The sequence below is a fragment of the Hoplias malabaricus genome, chromosome 7, assembly GCF_029633855.1.
Source record: "Hoplias malabaricus isolate fHopMal1 chromosome 7, fHopMal1.hap1, whole genome shotgun sequence".
Classification (NCBI taxonomy): domain Eukaryota; kingdom Metazoa; phylum Chordata; class Actinopteri; order Characiformes; family Erythrinidae; genus Hoplias; species Hoplias malabaricus.
The window spans coordinates 14,557,078-14,582,638 of NC_089806.1; the positions used below are offsets into that span (position 1 = coordinate 14,557,078).

General features: G+C 39.1%; 1 protein-coding gene across 4 annotated transcripts; it reads left to right on the top strand.

Moving 5' to 3' along the window:
* Nucleotides 1-1,334: 1,334 nt before the first annotated feature.
* Nucleotides 1,335-24,039, top strand: katnbl1 (katanin p80 subunit B-like 1). Of its 4 annotated transcripts, none has more exons than XM_066677128.1 (10): nucleotides 1,335-1,437; nucleotides 18,796-18,920; nucleotides 19,050-19,087; nucleotides 19,255-19,525; nucleotides 21,956-22,071; nucleotides 22,215-22,265; nucleotides 22,347-22,436; nucleotides 22,535-22,639; nucleotides 22,736-22,829; nucleotides 22,918-24,039. In XM_066677128.1, the coding sequence occupies exons 1-10, from the start codon at nucleotides 1,350-1,352 to the stop codon at nucleotides 22,948-22,950; spliced, it is 1,011 nt and encodes a 336-aa protein (XP_066533225.1). In that variant the 5' UTR covers nucleotides 1,335-1,349; the 3' UTR covers nucleotides 22,951-24,039. The 4 variants fall into 4 exon arrangements, with proteins under 4 accessions (XP_066533225.1, XP_066533228.1, XP_066533226.1 ...); XM_066677131.1 differs by lacking the exon at nucleotides 1,335-1,437 and adding an exon at nucleotides 15,958-15,981 and having other exon boundaries at nucleotides 22,918-24,034; XM_066677129.1 differs by lacking the exon at nucleotides 1,335-1,437 and adding an exon at nucleotides 16,131-16,410 and having other exon boundaries at nucleotides 22,918-24,030.
* The last annotated feature ends 1,522 nt before the right edge of the window (nucleotides 24,040-25,561 follow it).

A 25,561-nucleotide genomic window follows, 5' to 3' on the forward strand; every position in this document is an offset into this window, starting at 1 on the left:
ATGTCATTGACTCCTGGTCGTCAGGACGTAGCGTGCCGCAGGCTTTCCCACTGACAGCCCAACCGTGTTTGTTCTCAGCTGTGTTTGTTTTGAGCCGCGCTTGACAGCCGTTCCACATCATTTAGGGCCCTCCACTTTGAAGGACAGACATAAACTCTAAAAGCCCACTTCAGCCTAATTCAAAATAACAGAATCTCATGGAAATGCACACAGCCCATTAAACCTAATGTGAGACTTATTCATCTCAGCTGGATCAGATGCCATGGCACGAAGGCTCTCTCATCTTGGCTAATATTCATTGTAAGAGCTTCTCGAGGCTTACTTCTTCCTCTTCTCGACAACCATTTCCAGGCCTGTATTGCAGAGCTGTGGAGAACTTTTGGCTGATTGTGACTGTTGGCGCCATTTCTTCTACTGGTATACAGCTACAAATGGTCTTAGACATTAGGTTAGACATGGTAGATCAGGCTTTGACCACTTGCCTCTAGTAGCAAGCGCTGCATTTATTGTACTGGTAAAAAGGAAAATAGTTTCTTCACAAAACAAAGAAAACACTTCTAATGCAGTTTTATTTTAGCACCTTCACTGCATTTTTTAAACTGACCATATATATATTTTTTTTGCCATTTTAAATTAATCATGAACATCTGAAGTTTGCAAAAGTCTTTGTATTTCCAATTGGTCCCATCCATTGGAAATTTAAACGATAGTGGTTCCACGGTCTGTTCCTGATTTTGTTGTCAAGTCCTTCTGTTCAGCTCGTGTTGGCTCTACCTGCCTACTCTTTTACATTCCAAGAGCTGTGAAATACTGGCATGTGTGTTTAGATTCTCAGATATCACTAGAATTTCTTTTTTATGTGTACAAAACTAAGGGATTCCCTGCTTTGACTAAAGTTATAGAAAAGTTACAGGGTTTCTTTTATTTACTTAAATACATGTATCATCCAGAAGGCTTCATATTCCCTGAGCAAATTTCCAGGCAGGTAATTCTTTAAAAGTAATATAATAGTAAACATAAATAAGTACGATACAAATGTTTTTTGTTTTTCTCAACACCTTCTACATGTTTAACCACCTTAAACAGTTACCCAGTTAAGTGTCTACATTTTATAACCTATAATCCTCGGTAAAATAACAATGCTTACTTAATTACTGTTATTTTGGAAGAATGATGTAGAGCCATGTGATGAGAGAATCAACCCTTTGTGGTTAGTGAGTGGATGATGCATCTCTTTTTTACTTGTTTACATTGCTAAGGAGACCTTAAACATCCTCTCATTATGTCATTTTCTCATGTCTCTGTCTGGACAGCTGCCTTGATTGCATTAGCGTTTGTGCCAGACGGAAATGGTTGCTCTTGATTGGACTGTTGGATCTGAGCATCAGCTAAAATTGATTGGAAACACTTTGAGTGGATTTGTCACACTGCTAAGAGGTAAGGAGAGGCTGGCCTGTCAACATGCCCTGGAAAGTATTTTGGACAGAATACAGAGAAAACATTTTCTGACAGTGACTCATTGGAGAGTGCCACTGTTTCTTATTGGACACATGATGGCCTGTTGCCTAGCTTCAGGTTCAAGTGAACTGTTTTCAGATTAATCCGCTCAAGGCTTTCTTGTTTTGTAAAATTTGATGCATCGACACATGCTCAAATTCACTCATCGCATTTGCAGCTAGGACAACTGAGCAGTTAACCTCACAGTGACAAAGAACAGACACATACTGTTTCATATTTTCCTTATAGTACTAGACACATTTAGTGGGATTCATTCAGAATGGGCATGTGTTTGATTTATTCAGAGTGGCCACTGCATTGAGGTATTCAGAATGAGCATTGGCTTTATTGAAAGCACATTTGTTGTTTTTATTTAAAATAAGGCACTGGTTGCATCAAGATTTGCCTGGAAATTAATTAAGGTATTTAATACTAAAACTCAGATATACATCCATTTTCTATAAAGCTTAGGAAACTTCCACCCATTTTACTAGATTTAGAAAATCACAGCTGGAGACATATTAGCCTTTCACTAATGGTGCTTTTCCACTGTATGGTACCTGCTCTGCTTGACTCTACATGATTTTACTTACCTCTGCTCGCTTGGTCCATGGTTTGTTTCCCAAAACGTAGTCTGTGATGTTGCAAAACACCATCTCTAATGGGAGCCACAAAAAACGTAACCTTAAGCTTTGTTTTTTTCTCGCTGGAGTTTTGTTAGCCACCAATCCAAGAAGTGTTTAGACCTCTCCCCAAAAAAAAAAAAAAAAAAAAAGGCAGAATTTTACAAGCTGCCATTCCAAGTTGAATAAAAACAAATGTAGTTGATAAAATAGCTTGGAAATTTAGCAAATAACAACTTTGTGCTGGATGTCTGTATTACGCAATGTAAACAACCCTCTCTGGCCAATTAGTGCTCTACAAGGTTTACAAGTTTTGTTCCTACTCTGCTCCCTTGCAAAGGTGTGAGAGCAAGGACTAAAGTACCCACTTCCAGGTACCAGATTTGAGAGAAAGGAGTAGAGTAGTATTAAGAGAAGCAGTGTGTGGTGGAAGAGCATCAAAAGAAATGTTTAAATCCAGGCGCTACAGGTAAACTTTATATACTGCTCAAACTGGCACAATTGGATAGACTCCTCACAAACAAAAAAGAACATCTCCTTCAGTATCCCCCTTTTCTATAGCTTTTCTAAAACTTTTCACTAACCCAGAATGTGTACATTTTTCTGTGCAGACACAGATAGCTCCTCGAGGTCAACAAGCTAACTGAGGTATAAACGAAACTTGATATCTTAGAACCTTGCAGCAGATGCTCTAAAACAGTGTTACTTGTGTAGCCTCACAAAGCGTGAGTTGGCAGCAATTGGCTGTTTTCAATTGCAAGATAATAGCTTAGCCTTTAGCTTAATAGAGCCCATACACACAGTGCAGTTAAACATTTAAAATGGTCCTTCATTTACACTAGAAACAATAGTTTGCATAATGAAATTGTATGTTCTAATGTTAATAATGCTGTTTGTTTATTGTTTAATGTCGTGTAATTGCACATATGAGATTATACACTGTGTAGGGACATCTGCCCTTTCATTTTTTCTTCTAATAGTAAATGTATTTGATGCAGTGACAGCCTCTGTGCTTTAGATTGTAGTCAGATATTTCTATGAAGATTTGACTTTGTTCAGCCACAAGAGTATTAGTGAGGTCATTTTCAAATTCAGCAATCAGACTCATCACATTTTCTAAGTAAATATATTTGTTAAAATGAGTGTCCTCCACAGTGCACTATATAATTGCTGGATTTTTTTAGGTGAAGTATCTAGTGTGTATTATTATTATTATTATTATTATTATTATGTTTTGTGTGTGTGTGTGTATTCTGAATTGCCCAGTCTGTGTCCCTACATGACCCTCAGGTTCCTGTAGGATTTCTCTGGGTGCAGATTTACAGAGAGGGACCAAGCACACAGGAGAGGAATGCTGAATATTTTAAGTACACAGTCTGTGGTGGAATGCCACACATCTGAGTGTGTGCACGCACACAGGGGAAAGGCCTTGTTCATGTGCTAAGCTGCCTAGGCCTTCAGCAAGCCAGTGCATCAGTTCCAGGTGCTGACAAGGTCAAGGCTCATAATGTGCTGATTGACACTTGTAAGAGGTGTCCAAGGGATTTGTGTTCTTATATTTCTTTCAAAATCAATTTTGGCAATTTTGAACTGTTGCTTCACAGAAGCACAGATTTCGACACTTAAAATACTGACAGGTTGAATTTACTTGATCCACAAGACTGAATTCAGTTATTGTCAACATGATATAATACAACATAGTCCTACTGTTGGCACTGCTTTTGATGATTCTAGGTACATAATATGGCCAAATGTTCGTGAATATCCAGTCTCCCAAGGGTGTTTAATTTTTGTGGAAATTGGTCCCATTTTTTTTGGAAATAACCACTGCATGTATTTACACTTTGCAATGGACATTGTGTTATTTTGTGAGGCTTTGAATGCATTTAGGCATGCAAATATGATTGGGGTCATGTGATTAATTTTGGATTTGTTCTGGATCAAAAACATGCCATCTAGTCTCTCCAAAGGTATTGGATTGTGCTCCACAGAGAACTCAGATTTACTGCTTTAAAACCCAAGACATGGGGGATTTAAAACCAATCTATGGTGACATTAGACACACATACAGCTGCTCAAGTGCCTTTGTTTGAGCCTCTGTTTCTCTGCATACTTTTCAAACTCTCAGGACCACAACAGAGCAGGTATGATTTTGGTGGTGGATCATTCTCAGCGCAGCAGTGGGTGTGTTGTGCTGGTACGAGTGGAAGTTTTTAAACCTCTCTGAGAATAGTCCACCAGCCCAAAATATCTAGAAGACAGAGTCCTGTTTGCACTGTTGAAGGACTTGATGACCAACCGTAACTGTGCAGGAACTGATGAGCTTCTGTCTATGACATTACATCTACAAGGTGGACCAACAATGTAGGTGTGTCTAACTAAGTGCACTGTGAGTGGACACAGTGTTTAAAAAGCAACACTGCTGTGCCTGATCCACTCATATCAGCGCAACAAACACAACAAAAACCACCACCACCACATCAGTGTCACTGTTGTGCAGAGAATGACCCACCACCCACATCATACCTGCTCTGTGGGGGGGACCTAACCATTGAGGAGCAGGGTAAAGAATGAGTGAACAGAGTGTGCAGAGCAACAAAAGGACTACAGTCTCTAATTGTAGAACTACAAAGTTCTCCTGTGTGGTCAATGGAGCTGAGACAATGGACAGTGAGTGTAGAAATTAGGAGGTGGTCATATTCTGAAATGGCATTTGAATGAAATAAATTTGCTCTAACACACTTTGTCCAGTATCATAAACACCACAATTTACTGCTGTATGAAAATAGTCTAGAAGATTTTGTAAATATGATCGCAATCAAGATCCTTCCAGATGTTTCCAATAATTCTGAGATGTGTGATAAAGAAAGACAGAGCACTGGAGTCTAACTGATGCATAATGTGTAAATAGATGATGATCAAATTTAATCATAGATCATTCACATGTCATGATCTCACAGAGCATTATATTAAACAAGCTCAAGACTCTGAGGTTCCTCAGAGTTTAATATCCAAAATGTGTTGATAGTTGCATCGTAATGTTTTTTTATAAGCAGTAAATCATCTATAAATGCTTGGTTTTGGCTTGGTTAATCTTGTAAAAATACAAACTGTGCTATTAAACACTATTCTGTGTAAAAAAATCCATTATCCATGATAAATTTTATAATTTCTTATTTAAACACAAAGTTGTCATATTAAAGACTGATTTATTTATAGAGATGGTGACAGAAACTTGAGGTCACAGTGACTATAATACAAATATAGCCACCGTGTTCACTAGCATTAAACTCAAAAATGTATAGTTTGAGTGGCAGTTAAGTCTGCCAGAAGATGGGGTTTCTGGTGTAGGACTAATCCTCCAGCGTTGGTGCCTAATCTTGCCATTGGGAATGTGGTTGTGAAGTATGTACAGTAAGGTTTGAACACCTTTCTTGACTAATAGAGGCTGTTGCTGCTGCAAAGTGCGATGATATTGAATTGATACTCTTCGTTTAAGAACACACATGGGCCTCATGGGTGTCTAAAATCTTCTGGTCATTTTGTGCACTTTCATATTTGATTAGTGCATAAATACAAGGTCTGATGATAACCAAATTGTTTGCCCTAAATGAACGGCAGTGTAATGCACTTTTGCTGTGTACAGCAGGGGTGTCTTTGGTCAAGTACAGCTTCTTCTTCAAAGATTCAAGGCTCAGTGAAAGCTGTGCATGTTTAGGCAAAGCTTTGTGCACTTGTCAGTTTGTCATGGTTTATACCACGATGGTGATGTCACTCCACCCCACCAGTCAGTGACTGTAGGCCAGAAAGTGACTCAGAGCCTGGAACATCATAAGAGAAAAGATCAGCTGGAAAAGCTGCTGTTCTGACTGAGCCACAGTAAATGCTATGGCTGGCTCGTGTAGTATTGTAGTGACTGGGATGTTGCCAATTTGATCAATTTGCTCTGGATCTAAGACCCCAAGTCTGCTTACTGAATTGAATTTGTCAGAGGTCATCCAGAGGCATCAAGTAAAGGGGATTCTGAATTCAGGTTTTTGATGGAACCCTGCCAAATCACTGCAGGGACATTGCGTCTCTCTGAAGTCATATGGTATTCATTGAATGTTCTGTTGTATCTCTGCTTTCGATCTGTTCTCTCACACACAGTGCAGAACTGATGCCAATAATCTCAATTAAGTCAGCAGACTGTCTCTCACACTCTAGTATCTTTTAATCTGCTATCTGTCATTTCTTTGGTTCCTGTAGTGACCTGGGACTCCTGCAAGCTCTGAAACACCACCAAAATAATTTGGACAGATAAGCTCTCTAAGCCCATCTGGTATCGCACTCCTCAGTCCGAGCTGAGTTTTGAGCCCAGGCACGTAATGGGGGTGTCCTGAGGAGGAGAGAATGGAAACTATTTTCTCCAAATTTGTGGTAAATGCAATTTGTTGTGAAAAAGCACACGCACTGAACATATGGCCAAGTCAGGGCTTTTCGTGTCAAAGACACCACCGTGGGGGTTCAACTTCATTTTTATTTAAACCTTTATGCTCTCCTGAGTAAATCTACTTTAATGATGCAAAACTAAGAATAATACACAATGGTTATATCCTATAGGGCACTTGTAAACTTGTTCTAATAGTGTGCTTCATAAATAAAATATCAGGGTCCGTGAGTAATTTCTGTAAATATATTTTCCTTTTTAAATATAATTGGGCTTATTATATTTAAACTGCATATACCAATATTTTGTTGTTAAGTTTAGGCTGAAAACAAGAGGGTTCAAATTGTGACATGCCTGAAGGGAAATGATGTAATCAGGGTTTATCGCTGTACATTCTTGGTACATATAGCAGATCCTTTAGGTAATAACTCTATGTTGGGGGGTGTATTAATCTGTGTTTAATACAGTTCCTATCTGAGATATAGTGAAACCTTCAGTAGAGAACCCTGACTAAGTATAATTTTAGTGTATATTACTCTGTTTTTCGTAACTTCCAATGTCCATGCTTCACATAGAATAACCCAGAACATGTTTGTTTTTTTAATCATCTTTGGTGAGGCATTAACACTGCCAGAACGTCATAAGGGCACTAGCAGAGGCTATCTATTTCCTGATGCTTTACGATGCTTGAGACATTTCACACACAAAGAAAAAGAAGAAAAATATATTTCCCCATCGATGACTGAGATCATTTTATTTATGGATTTCTGTACAAGTCTCTATAAAACATGTATTTGTGAGACATTTCTTCATTTGTACAGTAGACATCACAGAACCTGGTTCCCATCACTTCACTAATGCACCATTTTATATGAAGACACTGTAAATAAATGCAGACATTTAAAAAATTGATATTGCCTTTTTAGTGAAACAAGAAGAATCCGCGTGTACGTTGAGTATACATTGTATGAATGTATTATTCAGTTTTCTTGGTAGCCGTACAGACCATGCTTGCGTTTTGTTAAACTTGTTGATATTCTGTGTACCCAGGCAATATGTCCAGTCCTGTGCAAAATGATGAATGTTTCTCCAACTCTGCTGCATCCTGTGCTGGCACAAGGCAGGCCCTCCTGCAGTTAAGCCTCATTTGCCACCTTAAATGTCTCCCTACACCTTGCATAAGTAGTTCATAAAAGTTTGGAGACCAAGTTGTGTCACTGCTCTCTGCTAACTTTGCACAGTGAAGAGCTGGCTCACAAACAACTGCCGACTGTTTCCCTGCTCTCAACATGTTTTTCCAGCTCTTCCTCTTCTAACTCCGTCACACAGGGTTGCATTGTCCAGCCTTAGCATGTATGTATTCAGTCAGGAAACGTATACAGGGCATATTTCCCCAAATGGCGCACACTGCAGTATTGAGCTCCTCCACTGGGAAAGCCTTTTCTTTATTAACTCAAAGAACGCGATCCCAGCATCCAAACTTTTCTGTCAGAATGCATTCCCAATATTGAGTCAACACAGCACAGGCTAACGCTCGCTTTCTACTGCCCACACTCCTGAGAATTCTTTTTGATTCAACTTCGAACCTTCTGTACTTATTCAAAATGATTTAAACGCCTTGTTTATTCTCAAACACAGTGGGAAATGCACACAATGCTCTTTGGCAGCCAGCCTCTTTAGTGAGCCTTGGAGTTCCCCCAAACAAATGTCATTTGCTCATCTTTTTATAATCTCTCTTGGTAACCTAAACCACTCTTCAAAGCTAACATCAGCATCCAGCTCCACTGCAGTGCCCTTAATACTGTTTAATGTTTGTAACCCCTAAAACACACACACACACAGCCACCAACATATTTCCCCATGTATACTCATTTTACGAATACAGTATTTCTGGCTGAATTTACATATCCATGCTAAAGGGACTGTGGATTCATGGATTCATTCATCATGACTTCTGGGGTGGGGATATAGTTTATTTAGTGCTCATGTGTTTGGGCTTGACATGTGACAGGATTTGTTTAGTCAGTGGAGTTCATCCTGAGGCTGTGGTTGGGTCCCTGCTGATTTTGTGACATATCAAGCCGAAATATTGCTTTATTCATTTGCTTGCCTTTTCCCTACGTCCTTCTTCTAAGGGCACAAGTATAGGTTACTTAAAGCAACATGACAACAGACTGGCCTTAAATCACAAGAAAAGTCGTTTGGTGTAAGCATTCCAGACAAATGTTCATTGTCAGAATAATGTCACATGAGTGGCAGTGCACTCCCGTCATTTGATCGTTTGGTGTAAGATGGCCAGAAGAGCTGTTTAAACTCTTACTTGCCTTTTTTTCTTCATGTCTTGATGTTCCAGTATAATAAAGCGCGTTCGAAATTATCACGTTACTAGTCTTTACTAAGACTGTGGCTCTGGCAGGTCACTATTTGCATGAGCAAAGTTGGTCAGTGACTAAAAGCTAATTGTCTTTAGATGTGAGTGTGTAATATTTTATTATTTTCAAAGTCTTCTAATATAGGGTTAGTATACAGGTGCTGGTCATAATATTAGAATATCATGAAAAAGTTGATATATTTCAAGTGTTTATTTCTTTTATGATTAAACCTGACAACTAATGAAAACCCCACATTCAGTATCTCAGAAAATTAGAATATTGTGGGAAGGTTCAATATTGAAGACACCTGGTGCCACACTCTAATCAGCTAATTAACTCAAAACACATACAAAGGCCTTTAAAATGGTCTCTCAATCTAGTTCTGTAGGCTACACAATCATGGATAAGAATGCTGACTTGACAGTTGTCCAAAAGACGACCATTGACACCTTACACAAGCAGGACAAAAGGTCATTGCTAAAGAGGCTGGCTGTTCACAGAGCTCTGTGTCCAAGCACATTAATAAACAGGCGATGGGAAGGAAAAGGTGTGTTAGATAAAAGTGTACAAGTAATAGGGATAACCGCACCCTGGAAAGGATTGTGAAACAAAACCCATTCAAAAAGGTGGGGTAGATTCACAAAGACTGGACTGCAGCTGGAGTCAGTGCTTCAAGAACCACCACGCATAGACGTATGCAAGACATTGGTTTCAGCTGTTGCATTCCTTGTGTCGAGCCACTCTTGAACAAGAGACAGCGTCAGAAGCGTCTCGTCTGGACTAAAGACAAAAAGCACTGGACTGCTACTGAGTGGTCCAATTTATGTTTTCTGGTCAAAATCAATTTTGCATTTCGTTTGGAAAGGCAGAGAAGGAGAGGCACAGACTCTACGTTGCTTGACACAGGGAACAGGGAATTATAGTAAACTGAGACGCTGGTGCTGTTGTCCCGCCGCTTCACGCGATCACTCAGGTTTGTTGACGGTGGAGCGGAGGGATGCTAGTGTTTCAGGATGCTCCCGTGTCTGTGTGTCCTTCTGGTTCTCTCCTTTTAGTTAAAGCTGTCACAGTCAGATCTGCCGGAGTCATTAACCACACTCTGGAAATGTTCACATTTTCTTCACTTTTTGAATGGAATTACTGAAGTAAATCAACTTTTTCATGATATTTCCAAGATGCTTCTCTGAATCTGCAACAATCCTCCACACTGCCTACATTGTGCAAATTACTCTTCCAGGAACTAATATATATATATATATATATATATATATATATATATATATATATATATATATATATATATATATATATATATATATATATATAATTTAAATAGCATTGTGTAGAATTGCATATTTAAAGCAAAGATTCATTTGGAGATTGTTCAACAGTGCCTCAATCATATGTTCCAAGTAGCAACAAGTAATTTGTGGATGTCAAATACTGCATAGATTGACCAGAAAGATATGGATTCAAATACAGGTGTGTGGTGCCCCAGAGCTTTGGCACGTAATCTGCTCCAGTCAGCTGTACTTTTCATTCAATACTCCCCAAGATACTGCTCTGTACACAGCTATGTACGTGTCCGTGAGAACGAGGGGCTCCACTTTGTTCGTCAGAAGGTCCACAGGTGAGTTACGTGTTTTCAGCACTCTGCTTCCTGGAGCTGAAACCGCACGCCCTGAGCCCTGGGGACTGATACAGATCTTCTCTGAATACAGGCGCTCTTCATAAATCCCCTCTGCCAATGTCCAAAGAAAACCACTGGGCTACCTGAAATCAAAACATACCCAACTTGCTAGACAGGACATAAGGTAAAGTAAATAGACTTGGTATTTCCTGTCAATTACATGCCTTGATGTATTAACAAAAGTGCATTAGTTAGACCAGGGCATACAAAATAAACATCTTTTATTACATAACTTCATACATAATCTCTGGGCTAGACTGAGAGAGAGGAAATCCACTGCTGAGAGCTTGTTCTCTTTTACAGAAGAACTGAGCTCTGATACATCTCTGCTGGTAGACATGAGCATGATGGCATTTGTCTGAATAATCTGTTTATTCAGGGACCAGATCTTCGTTGCTAAAGCCATATGTGGTTCTTGTTCAGATATAAAGTGCCACCTAGCAGAAAAGATTTTAAATGGTATAATGGAGTTTGGAGGTCACGGTGGTGCAGCAGGTAGTGTTGCAGTCACACAGCTCCACGGACCTGGAGGTTGTGGGTTCAAGTCCTGCTCTGGGTGACTGACTGTGAGGAGTTTGGTGTGTTCTCACTTTGTCCACATGGGTTTCCTCTGGATGCTCCGGTTTACTCCCACAAAAACATGCTGGTAGGTGGATGGGCAGGGTGAATGTGTATGTCAGCCTGTGAAGGACTGGTGCCCCCTCCAGGGTTTGTTCCTGCCTGGCACCCAGTGATTCTGGGTAGGCTCCGGACCCACCGTGACCCTAAACTGGATAAGCGGTTACAGATAATGAATGAATAATGAAGTTTCTACTTTGAGTGTGTATATAAAAGCAGTGATTCTCAGTTCTGTGCTTTTCTATTCATCTATTAATCTATCAAAATTAAATATTTTGCTAATTGTTTTTTTGTGGAATTTTGGTTTATTTTGCAAAGTTTCCAAAAATATGTTCAGTGGTTGAATTCTTCCTTTTTAAATCAAATGTACTGGAATATGCAGCAATAAATAGTACAGTTGTTCAGTTACCTACAGGTTGCACTCTGTCTACAATAGACTAGTCACCAACTGTAGGTGTGGAGGGTTGTTGAAGACAGATTTAATTACTGGACCATGAGGTAATGAAACAAATTTATTGCATAGTGTTACATGTACTCATACTACTTCAGTCCTAATCCCTTCATTTGTAGACATTGTTTCAGGGATCTTAAGCTATATGAATGTTGTATGACATGAGGGGATCATTGAGAGAACATTTTAAAAAGACTTTGTAACCTGGAGTAACTGAAGTCTATGTAATGTCAGTGTAGTCTCCTAAACAGACATTGTAGCTTTCTGGGGAAAGGCTTTAACGTCCACGCTCAATAAAATCTTAGTCAAATGTTCTGTGGGAGCTGCAGATCTCATTCATGATCACAACAGAATCTACAGCTCTACACCACCATCTTGTGGTTGAGAACCTCTAGGGCTTTGTAAGAGAGTTCTTGGAAAGAAGCGTGAAGAAAAAGCCTTGGACGCAGGTTCAAGGACAACCCCTTGAAATGCTTACTGAAAAAGGCAGCAACTACAGCACCAGCTGCTTGTGCTAACAGCGCCCACTGTGAAGAGTGACACAGCAAATTATAGATCGAATGATCTTTAACAGAAAGTGATCAGTCAGATAACGTGAAGTGTTTGAAATGGTATGACGTCTAATAGAAGCTGCTGTAGCAGTGTTTATAAAGAAATTGCTGTTCATAGGGAACTATGACTCAACATTTGGCATTTGATGAGGTTTACTGGTCTGCGTTTTATTAAACTGGTTGTATATTAGCAAAGTTGCCAGCTGTGCACTCAATAGCCCGTTTAAATGGCCTCATTCTGCACTGAAGGATTACTGGATTAGGAACGCCTACCTTGTAAATACATTCTTTGTCTGTTTTATTAAGCTCCACTGACCACACAGGAGCACACATTAGTTTGACAATTACAGACAGTAGTCCACCTGTTTCTTTGCATATTTTTATCCACATTTCACACTACTCATCAATGCACAGGACCCTCCCCCCACCGGGCCAGTATGACTATCACAGCACACACAAACACCACATTAGTATCATTGCATTGTTGATTATGATCCAACACCCAAATCATACATTGTTGAGTGTAATCCATGATTGATCAGTTGATCTCTCAGCATAAACAAGCCAAGTCTGTATTCACGGTTTTTTTTGCACATCATGATTCAATCTATACATTACAAAGGCAACAAGACAGTATACAGGTGGGAATGTACACATTTTACAGACTGGACTTTGCAGACACACATTTTTGGATTCAGTTACATATACCTTGAAACATCTCAGTAGAAAAACACTAATTAATAAAATGGAATGATTTGGAGCTGGCACACATGAGCTTAAGATGAACATGCTGTGCCCCCCCCACCTGGGACACTGCATTATAAAGCCTCTTCAGCTTTAGGTTGTGGATTCAAACTGCATTCTCTGGTGAGTTAGCACACTATCCAGAATCTCTGGATTAGAGAATAACTTTTCCGACAGCAGTGCCACCAAGGTTGTCTTGGATGAATATCATCAAATCCTCACAAAAATGTTTTAATTTAGTGCAAATTTTTCATAGAAGAGTAATCTGTTGGATTTCATTCCAACAGCCCTCTGCCTGAGTGTTCAGCAGCACTGCTAATGCAGTTTTAATAGCACAATAAATCATTGATAAAAAATGAGATTTTTGTGTCTACTCAAACTCTCCCAGTAATAATGTTTAATTTCTCTGAAGAATTCAGTTGTGGGAAAAACCAACAGGCCATGAAACGTGTGTGGAGAAGAAATGCAAACACAAATAAATCAGTGTCCTTTTATTGTTTGTTTTTAATGGCATCGGTCGATTCTCTTTGAAGCCGCAGTCATGGCCAAAATGCTGTGGTGCGACTCGACTGCTTTTTGGCTTTGGAGTGTATCATAGCAGAAGTATGCAGCAGAATCAGTGCCCTGCAGCTCATCCCTCTGATTCTGACTATTCTGTGGTCAGAGGCAAAACAGGAGCCATGGCCCTGAGCCTCAGAGATGGCAGCCTGCCCACTGAAAGAACAGAGCAACACTGCAATAACCTGAAGCAGGGTTATATAATGCAGACACAATTATCGATATTAAGCTCTGATGTCTAGATGCCCAGCCAAAAGCAACATGCTACTGCTCTATCCCTTTGTCCTCGGCACTACAGTGCGTAAACGACTGTGGCTAGGCCAGGGTGAAAAGCAGGATACAGGAGATTAAGGGGAACAGATGATTGTTTTCAGTAAATCCATCACATTTCCTTGTAGTAAAATAATCAATTTGCCAGTGGTAGCTGCCACCTTATAAAGCAAAATGGTCTGTTTTGGTGGTTAACATTTACACATGTTGTAATTTATACATTCTATAAAATATATTTAGTCGTACAAATAGTGTTTTCCTTTGTTGGGAAAAAAAACTGGTCTTAAAACTTACTTTAGAATAAACACTTATGGTTAAGGCCTTTCATTGTGACATTTTACACTGTTTTGCATTTAGTGGCCTTACATATCTCTGTCCAAAGAAAACCATCTGCATTTTTGCGTTGTACGAACACAGCAGCACCTTCATATTTTGAGAAAATTTAATGATGAATCGACCAATAGGAATGGTCCAAAATTAGATTAAATTAAAATTTTTTACACTAACTTCCATTGAAGATTTTTCCTTGCTCTGTTTGCTGTTTCAGAGTGGCATAATAAAAATTCTGATAATTTAGAAGAAGACAAATGTCGTTAGATTCTGATGGATGATGATGATGGGAAAACAAGTATTTTCAAGGTAAACAGGGCAATGTCACTGACCTTGTTTTGTCACTGAGCACTGTATAACACCCTTTGTGGGCATCTTGTGTCAGTTATAAGCAGAAGTGTTACTCTGATTTTATATTTGGGTGGGTTTTAGATTACTTCAGTGGACAGCAAAAAGAAATTATGCTTTTATGTAAACACCTCCCTGGTTTAAACATCCAGTTCAAACCTGATTAAACTTGATTTAAGCATCCATTTATGTAGGGGTGTCTAGTGAGTTTTAACTGGGAGAACCCCCTCCCCCTTATTTTGGTGAATCAAAAGCAGTTTTTAATGCTTGTTTTGTGGGTGTGTGTATTTTGCATTTCAATACCTGTTTTAAAAAAAAAACAACTTAAAATGCTTTTAAACAATATTAAAATTAAAAATAAAATGTGCAATTCTTTGTGGATGCACAACAAAATTTCTTCTGTATTTAACCAATCAAGGACTAGTGCACTAGGGTCAGAGAACCCACACCCTGAACGGTGGGCAGCCATTCCCAGCACCTCGCCAGTAGTTGGGTGTTAGATTTTTTTTTTTTGTTTTAGATTAAATTGATGAAGGAGGACAGTACTATTCACTCCCACCGTCCCCAAGTTTCCTGCTGGCTGTGGAAACCAGCAAGAGCCCATAGCGCTCTCTCTCTCTCTCTCTCTCTCTCTCTCTCTCTCTCTCTCTCTCTCTCTCTCTCTCTCTCTCTCTCTCTCTCTCTCTCTCTCTCTCTCTCTCTCTCTCTCTCTCTCTCTCTCTCTCTCTCTCTCTCTCATATAAGAATAATGTTGGATACTCCATCTGATGACAAGCCACTGTCAGTAATCATTGAACAGTTTTATGTTTAAATTTTAAGAAACATTTTTATACCCATCAATTCATTCAGTGATTTCATGCTCTGTTAATGAGGGATGTTTATCCTGGAAGAGAAAATAAAGGTCATTAATCTGATTAGGGCAGCACGGTGGCGCAACAGGTAGTGTCGCAGTCACACAGTTGTGGGTTCGATTCCCGCTCTGGGTGACTGTCTGTGAGGAGTTGGTGTGTTCTCCCCGTGTCCACGAGGGTTTCCTCCGGGTGCTCCGGTTTCCTCCCACAGTCCAAAAACACACGTTGGCAGGTGAATTGGCGACTCAAAAGTGTCCGTAGATGTGTGTGTCTGTGTTGCCCTGTGAAGGACTGGCACCCCCTCCAGGGTGTATTCGTGCCTTGTGCCCAATGATTCCAGGTAGGCTCTGGACCCACCGCGACCCTGAATGGATAAGCGGTTACAGATAATGAATGAATGAATGAATGAATTAATCACATTAACTTTGCATTTATTTGCTGAGACTCTTCAATCCTTAAATCCACAGAGCATATGGAAACTGCTGGACCACCTTGCTGTAGGGGTCAATCCTTGGGCCTGAAGGGTGACCTTATTGTACACCACACAGGCACCTGATACGGGTCAAATGTGCCTTAGTCTTTGTAATTAGGGATATATATATACTACCTAAAGTGTTAGAAATGAGCTTCCACTCCCATAAGATCCCAGGTAGGTCACACAGTGTTCTTTGTTGTTAGCCGCGATTAAAGTGCTTTGTCCATATCCGAGTATGTAAAAATAATAGTAGCGCATTCGATGCATACACATTGATAAAGTGTAAGTAGAAGAGCAGTAGGCAGATTTGCAGTCAGCCGTATCTTTGGGTATGTTCAATATTTCTCCACTGCAGGTCGCTAAAGTCCACTGTGGCCCTCATCCAGAGTCCGCCAGAGGCTTGTCTCTCTCAATCCCACAATCCCAGCAGCACAACGTTGTGTTTATTTGAATGGTGCAGGCTTCGCCCAGTTGGTGAATGTGTAATACTCTTTAAGCTGTCATTTTTCTAAAGTATTCCTGCTTTTACATCGGCATACAGTCACCAAAGGACACTGCCGTAGAGGGCAGAGGAAGATAAGCTGAGTTAATGAAGATGCCATGGTAAGAGGGTCTCGATAATAGAGTCTTAAAGTGGACTTAGGCAGCCATATGTTATTGTGTAAGTTACTGCATAGTCTGCAGTCGTAAGCTTTTCTTTCACATTGAACAAAAGAGGCCTGTTTCTTGCTTTGTAAAACTGTGCGTGGTGGAATGTTTTTGAAAAAAATATTCTGTGTAATGTTATCTGTTAATTGGGTGAATGTGGTAGTTGGCAGCTAATTAGCTAAAGGTACGGAGGCCTTGCTCGACTTTGTTAGTTTACTTCATTTTAATGTTAGCAGATTTGTCAGAGTAAACTTACTCAGCGTTCAGGTGAACTTTTACCAGTTTCAAGTTTATCAGCGACTTATTGTCGCAGTTCTCCTATTTTCCCATAACCGGTGAAATACGTTAACGTTAGTTAGCCGGTGAGCTACCGAGTAGCCTTGAGGTACTCTGCTCATTCGATTGTGTTCCACCTTAAACACACGTTGAGGCTGCGTTCTATTTAAGGTGGAACTTAGCGTGTTTATAAAAACCTGCCGAAGCTCGGCCGAATACGCCCAAAACAACCAGGTATGATTTTACAGAATATTAAATTAGTTTACAAAATATTGTGAAGTTTTTTTTAACTATTTAAAAAAAATAATGGAGCAGAACATTGTTTTATTGCGGATCAATATTGAGATTATAATTTTTTTTCCCTATAAAGGTAGTCCCAGCCCTGCTGTTGTAACTAAGTAAAACAAGCAGATCCGACCTTAATTTGAAGCGTTGAATATTGAATATCAGACAGTAATTTGGTTGTTATATAGCCACACAATGAATGGTTTTATCCGTCTGGTCTCACTATTGTGTAAGTTAAATTTTCGTTTAACGCGGGTAAAAACAGTTTTTATAATGCGGTCTACAATTAAAACTGCAGCACTTGCGGTTTGAAAATGACCTTCTTTAAAATGCGGCTTAGGTATGAAAACCACTCCGCTTTAATCCACACATTTACGCCACTAAGGTGTAAACAACGTCATTTACATTGTATTGTTATGAAAAGTTAAGTTGGACAAGCTAGATATATTGGACTACTTTGCAGCGCTATTTATTTATTTATTGAGACATTAAATGCCTTTTTCTCATTATTTCCTACCAGCATGCACTTCTATGAACAAATCTAACTGGATTTATCTCCTAAAGCCTTAAAAGTCTATACCTTTTGCCTTTATTTGGTACACATGGATCTATTAATATGCAGTGTGTCCCTGCCTCTACCTCTAATTAGCCCCCCATTGCCCGCTTGCAAGTTGACAGGATTGATTCTTTATGACTGGCCCACAATACAGGATAATCAGCTCGATTCTGAAGCTGATTTGCTCCTCGCAAAAGACCTCCTAATTTCTTGGTGATTGTAAACAATGATCTTCCCAGATTAGTGTGCGGAGTCCATGATCCAAACTTTGCACCTCTGGACTTCTCCAATTTGAATTGGCACTTGACTCGTAAACTGATTCACTCAATGAGTCGACTCTAATCTCAAAGCATCATGTAAGTTCCTCAAAGCGTCCAAACACCACACAGAGCACATAATTCATGAAATATCAGTGGATTTTTATAACACTGAATGGTGACTCGTTCGTTTCTTAAGCTTTGATTCCCAACCGGAGCCCATGTGGGGGCAGTAACAAGGTTGTTGCCTTGTTGTCCATCACCACCAGGTCACAAACAAGAACCAGTGAATCACAACCACCACAGCCCACCACCCCTGGTCAGCAAGGGTAACACCTTGACCCCAGAGTAGTGTGGGGAGTCCATGATCTAAACTTTGCTCCTCTAGATTTCTCCCAGTACAGTTGGGGCCACCCTGAATGTGAATCATACGTGTGAAACATGCAATATTTTTGACTTAGTATCCTGTATTGTGGGGTGGGCACCAGTCCTGTGGTGTGTAACACGACATTGATTTCATGCTTGAAAAGACCACTAGCAAAGCAATGGTTTTGGTGTTGTGCTGCGTGTTTGTTTACGCCTAGCTTTTCAGAAGTTCCAGTCTCCTTACTCCTGTGAGATTTTGAGAATCGGTGCTGCAGGATGTGTGTGGTGTTTCATTCAGTACACATTGTGTAGGTTAGAGAGTTTGATCAACAATACCAAAGTACCCAAAAATCTGAATAATAAAATTGTGCCTCAGGGTTTTTTTTTGTTTTGTTTTTTTGTTTTTTGTTTTTTTTTGTTTTTTTTTTTTTTTTTTTATTTCCCATAGTGTGCGCCAGGTATTTGGTTTATGACATAAGAAATCCTGGTTGTCTGAATGCTGCAACGCTCAACCATTACACTGCTGGGTTTTCCGTCCACCAAGTTTTGCTAATTGTGAAAATGTCTCTAATATTCATCTATATTTTTGTCTCTTCCTAGAATCCCTGATTATGGCCACTGGAAATGTTGAGAATGATGCAGAATTCCACAGGCTCAAGCAGGCCCAGTCTGTTGGTCTTTTCCAACACAAGAGCTGTCTTGATGATGAAAAGAACATGAAGGAGGTAAGTTGAGATATTTAGAGAAACAGAGATGAAACTGTAAATTGTATGACAGGTCATGTTGGCTAAAAGCAGTCAAAGCTACTTTTGCCGACTCAAGGAATACTAGTATTGCCTATCCTCTCTTTTTAGGTGGATTATTTAAATAAGGAAGAAATAGATAAAGAAAGGTGAGTTTTGAGCCATGGCAATAAGGTCACATAAAACCGTATATCTCCAGGTTAATTTATAAATGGCATAATGCAGTAGAAGTTTTGAAAGCAGCAACTCATAAACAGAATAATCTTGTTTCATAACAGAAACCTGTTGTCTGCTTTGTTCCTCTTCATTTTAACAGATTTCCAGTGGGGCGGTGTGCACACAATTACGGCAAAGCAAAACGAATTGTGAGCAAGAAGACGCGGCATTCAGCAGTGGGCTGCAGTGTACGTCGGAAAGCGCCTTTAGCAGGCAGGTCCTCTGACATGGCAAACAAAGAAAATGAGCTGACATGCACAGAGGACGTGCAGGGTATTCACTACAGTGACAACTGTGGGTTCCCTGTGAACTCAACAGAAGCCTCTAAAATGGCAGGAGCTGGCTCCAAGTATAGTGACTACTTTACTGAGGTGAGTAGCCTTGAACCGCACCAAGGGAAAGTGAAGTAGACTGACAGGTTTTTTTTCTTTTAATGAACAGCTTAAGAAGAAACACACACTTTCACATCTGAAAGGTACTGTAGATTATCAACAATAGTTTTGAAGTGTTTAAGAACTGGAAGTTCTCTAAACACATTTAGAACAGGACTGTTCATAAGCTATTGAGCAGCTGCAGGACTGAAAATACATGACTATGAAACTACAACCATTGTGCTATAACTTTTGAAACAGAATGATATACCAAGGTGTCTCGTTAAATTTTATTACATTTTCAAACATTAACATTAGAGCCACAAATAAGCAATTCTAATTACTCTCTCAAAACATTGTCTTGTGTTACATTCAGTTTCTTATCAAGGCTTTCGATATGTTTGTGCGTAGTTTCTGCTATGTCCAGTGATCCGTGGTTTATTCAATCCATTGTAGAAAACACTTAATAGTAAGAGATCCTTAAAACTTCCAAAGTACTTTCTGTACTTTCTGACTAATTTAATGTTTATTCCTAAGTTTTCCGTCACAAACACAAGTATAATCCAGTGTTTAAGGTGAGCTGTGTGTCATCTCTGAGCTGTGTACATGAGGTCCGAGCATGTGCAGCCCATGCTTGTAAACAATGTTTTGAATCATCAATTTGAATTTGCACTTGACTCGTAAACTAATTCACTCAATGAGTCAACTCTAATCTCAAACCATCATGTAAGTTCCTCAAAGCGTCCAAACAATACACAGAGCACATAACTCATGAAATATCAGTGGATATTTATAACACTGAATGATAACTCGCTTCGCTTCTTGAGCTTTGATTCCCAACAGGAGCCCGCGTGGGGGCAGTTGCAAGGTTGTTGCCTTGTTGTCCATCACCACCTGATCTCACACAAGAACCAGTGAATCACAACCACCACAGCCCCCCACCCCTGGTCAGCAAGGGTAACACCTTGACTAACCAATTTTCTGCGGGAAACCCTGAGCCTGTGAAAGCTCCACCTACAACAGAACCCATAACAAGGAAAAAAAACAGCCATACTATGAGGAGCGTTCTGTAGGTTTTCAGTATGGATAGAATCTATTAATCCTGAAAAACCTTTTAGAATGGTTCTAGGAAGTGATACTTTCTAAGAGTATATAAAGAAAACATCAGCTCATTTTGTTAATTAGTACTGTTGTGTTTGCTAAAAAAACTAAGCCGTTATGAGTAACACAAATGTGCTGAGAAAAATTAAGCATCTCACTGTGCACAGTAAGCCTGAACTTTACCCAAATTTTAAAAAAGCTTACCATTAATTTTCAGATGATCGCAGTAAATGATCATTTTTCAATTATTAACCCTCAGGATTAGAAAAACTAAATGCTAGATCTTACAAATGTATAATTAAAGGTGATTATGTAACAATATAACAAATTGCAGATTTCATATCTATACAGAGAATTTATTGAATGTCATTTGTTCACAGACCAGATTTTAGAAACTGAGATTAGGGGTGCTTTTATGTTAAAAGATTTTTTTTTTCTGGCCCCAGGCCTGTGTGCACCGCATGTCATTTACCTTTTGAGAAAGTGTGAAAGGGAGCGGTCCATAACACCAGTCTCTGGTCCTTTTGAAATCTGGGAAATTTGCTTCCAGAGTGGTCCGTCTCAGTTAAATCCACTGCCGGGGTTGCATGATTGGTTCATTTTGTACAATGCTTTACAGTGATTTGCAGAGGTAATGACCCCATCTGCAAACAAGCCCAGAGTCTGTTCTGGGTAGGGGTGGGCGATATGGCCCCAAAATAATATCACAATAATTAAGGGTATTTTGGCAATAACAATATTCTTAATTATATGTAAAACACTGAAAAATATTTAGATTAATTTCCAGAACATAGTATGGCAACAACATAAATGTTATATTTAATTAATTATATATATAAAATTTCTTATTTAAATTATTATTTAACATTATATTTTAGCACAGATATAACAATTTCAAACATTAAGAATGAACAACAAATAAATGTGTAAGCATTTGCTTATTTTGTAAACTTGTATTGATATTTTATTTCCAACCCACTTCCACATGACTGAAATCACTCTTCTTTTGGAGCAAATTCTTTGAAGCAAAGTTGCACTGTACCTGTCTGTGCCTAAATGACTCACGTAGTGAATGTACACCATATTGCGTGTGACTGTATGACGTCATTGCTTGAACAAGTCACAATATCACGATTACCACTATATAGATTTGTTTTATCGTTTGAATAATTTTTGCGATCATTGCACACAATACATTATGGCACAGCCCTAGTTCTGGGTGTAGACTTGGGTATTCAGGTGTGAAAAGACCTCAGGTTGACAACGTTTACAGTATTCTGACTCTGAATTACTTTTATTGCTAACCCTGTTTTTCTGTTCTGTTTGAAGTTGTCCAAGGATCATGATGCAATGACTCATGTGCTCTTTGGAAGGAATCTCAGATTAAATGTTGCTTTGACTCTTTGGCGAAGAAATGCTAGTGAATTAGTGGCTTACCTGATCAGGTAAGGAGTTTACATATTGAGCACTCTTAAACCTACACAACTGATTGATAAACTAGTTTTACGGGGCAGTGATGTACCCCTCTTTATGTCAGGATTAAGGCAAAATGTTTACTCTAAAATAATTCACAGTTCCTGTTTTACAGAATACAAGACACAGGTGTCCTTGTTGATTGTCTTCCTGTACTTACGAAAAGGTAAACAACTAGCTCTCTGTGCCTTTTATAAATATTTTATTATGAACCTTTTGTACAGCATTTTCTTTTTTCCCTTTATAGTCTTCAAGAGGAGCAGCCATGTATATCTATTGGTTGTTGTGTAGACCTTTTACCACAGGTGAAGAAAATACTTGTCAGTAAACATGAAGGGTAAGTAATCCTTGACTGTATTTACTACTACCAGTTTGATATTCATTTAAAAATGTTGGTACATTTTTGATTGTTTTGTTTTTACTTGCTCAATGTAGACACCTCATTGTGGCTTTGCACTGGGTTCATTCTGTCATTAAGAAATGGTGGCCTGAACTTTACTCAGATGGCAAAGCTTCGGAAGATGGCTGTTCAGATGACAGGTATTGCTTTATGTACATTGCTGCATAGTGTTGCTTACAGAATGGATAAAAAATATGATATTTATGCTAAGAAAATTTGGATTGTGTTTACTTCAGGAATGTTCAGGCCATGAGAAGGCTACTTCTTGAACTGTGGGATGAGAAGAATCAATTAACCACATTACCTGGAAGTGTGGGTGAAATAACCAAGGTTTGCTGTCCATTTGTCCAGTCTGTTTTTGAAAGGAACAGTGCAGCCCTCAAAAGTCTTACCCTTTTCTATATTTTCTTTTCTCTAGGCTATTGAAGCACTTCTGTCACAGTTACGGTGATGTATCAATGTAGCACACTGAGGAAACAACCACTACAGGCACTTGCTGCAGTTGTTTAAGCTGCTCCTTGAACCGCTGCAGCCAAATGAACTGAGTCTTTCTATCACTCCAGAAGAGGAAACTGGTGAATGGGGAGCTATATGAACTGATCAATTCAGACACTTCCCACATCAAAACTGGAGACATTTTAAAGGGTGAAACCCTTACTGCAAACTTGGAATGACTGCTTCACATTGAAGTGGACTTAATTGTTTAGCGGCACACATTCAACTCCATGAGACTGTATGGAATCAGGCCACTCCCATAAGTGCCAAGCTGAAGTTTTAGCTTTCGCACTTGTAGTGCTATAGTGTGCGTTTACTAAAGTGGATGTTATGTCATGTATCATGTTTCTGGGTCTCCAGTACAGTGACTTTTCGGTGAAGAGTTTAAAATCCAGCAGTCTTAAGTTATTATTGCTTTCACTCTTTTTTTGCCTGTTCATGAATGAAATGTTTGAGAGTGTGTGTAAAGTGTAAATGATGATTTTCTTTTAATCAACTTCTAAATAAATTAACAAAATCAACGAGTGAATTTTTATTATTGTAAATGGTAGTATTAACATATCTGATCTGCAGTAGCTAACATTATCATTGTGTGCTGTCTCTTTAGCTGTGTATTTCTTCCAGTGGTATAATAAGAGAATTTGTATAGTTGGAGCCTTACACTTTTGTCTTAGGTGAGTGATTCTAATAACATCATTTTAAATCATTGAATGTATTAAAAGGAACATGTTAAACTCCTCTTGCACAAGTAAAGGGTTCTCTGGGGCCTTGGTCAAAGTCATTTAATGGTCTGAAATCGCTTATCCAATTCAGGGTTGCAGTAGGGCCTGAGCCTACCCGGGATTTCACTGGGCACAAGGCAGGAACACACCCTGGAGAGTGCACCAGCGACTCACTCGCACATTCACTCACCCACACCTACGGACACTTTTGAGTCGGCAATCCACCTACTTGTTTTTGGACCTGAAACTATGGATACTGGAAGCCTGTGCTAGCATTTCTCCTGCGGTGTTGCTATCAGTGTGTGAAGAGTGGGAGAAGAGGGTTGCATTGACAATCCAACACAATGGGCAGCATTTTGAATACATTTTATAAGTGGTCAGAAACTTGTAAATAAGTCATGAAAGAATAAAGTTACGTTAAAACCAAGCACACCATTGTTTTTCGTGTGAAATTCCCAATAAGTTTGATGTGTCACATGACCCTCTTCCCATTGAAAAAAACAAAAGTTGGATCCAAAATGGCCGACTTCAAAATGACCACCATGGTCACCACCCATCTTGGAAAGTTCCCCCCTCCCATATACTAATTTGCCACAAACAGCAGGTTATCATCACCAACCATTCCAATTTTATTAAGTTGTATCCATATAAATGGCCCAGCCTCTGTGTGTGTGTGTGTGTGTATATATATATATATATATATATATATATATATATATATATATATATATATATAGATGATACTCAGTTTTAAGCATCTGATTTGTAAAATATTTAAAATCAGTTTCATTTGTGATTTGGATTCTATATTTTTCTTTATTGTAAACCAAAATAATCAGTCAAACTGTGCTTGGGATAGCTTTTTAAACATGTGACAAGTATAACTGCCTATATCTTGTATTTATCTTGTTCCCACAAATGAAAGAAAATGCAGGATTAACACTTAAAATGTAAATCACAGGAATCAATGTGTCCAAAACTAATATTTGCGTGAGTTCTAAATTCTTCCCCCAAAGTCTATTTTATTTTTATCTATGGTTCCACCCAGGACACTTGTTAAACTAGGGTTGACCCCCTTTCAATATAATCTCATCTCTGGGTGTCTGGTTCTGAATGACATTTGTCAGTTATGTTTCATGACAATCATGTGTCCTGGGGTTGTAGGTTTGAACTCCGCCTCGGGACACTGGAGTGTGATGTGCCCAAAAAATGTTGATTGGCTGTGTAAGAGTGTCCATAGCTGTGAGAGAATGTATGTGTGAGTGTGTTGTGCCCTGTGAACCAGTGCGTGTCCCTGCTTTGCATCCACTGATTATGGTTAAGCACCAGATACTCTGAGACCCTGGACTGGACAACCACGCAGTTTCACACAATAAATGGATGAATTGATTAATTTGTTGTTTTAGGGGAAGAAATTGAGGAAATTGGTCTGAAAACTTTCTACTGTTTGAATATGACATTTGAGAAATGGGATTTTTTTCTTTTCTGTTGTATATCAATTGTATTTTCATTAAACAGATATGTTTCCGTGCCTTTATGCACACACATTCACCTTTGGTGGTCACACGGTCAAGTCCCTCCCACTATCCGGTTAGCTGGCCAATCCTGCTTCAGTGTCATCGCTTGACTGACATGCAAGACTACCAATCCTCAACTATTTTATGCGTCGTGCAAAGATACAGAAGGCAACAGAAACGAACCACATTAATTTAAATTAATATTATCGTTGCTTTTTTTAAAAAGAAAAATGCTATGCTTTAAAGTAAACGCTAGGTGTGAATCTAATGAAACTTGACTTTAAATGTGTGGAGGAATGGTGTTCAGGTGTAATAATAATAATAATAA

Coding starts and splice junctions, on each gene's coding strand:
- katnbl1 (XM_066677128.1), top strand. CDS start 1,350: ATGGTTGCTCTTGATTGGACTGTTGGATCTGAGCATCAGCTAAAATTG. Junction 22,640..22,735: donor GATGGCTGTTCAGATGACAG/GTATTGCTTTAT, acceptor TGTTTACTTCAG/GAATGTTCAGGCCATGAGAA. Junction 22,830..22,917: donor GTGTGGGTGAAATAACCAAG/GTTTGCTGTCCA, acceptor TCTTTTCTCTAG/GCTATTGAAGCACTTCTGTC.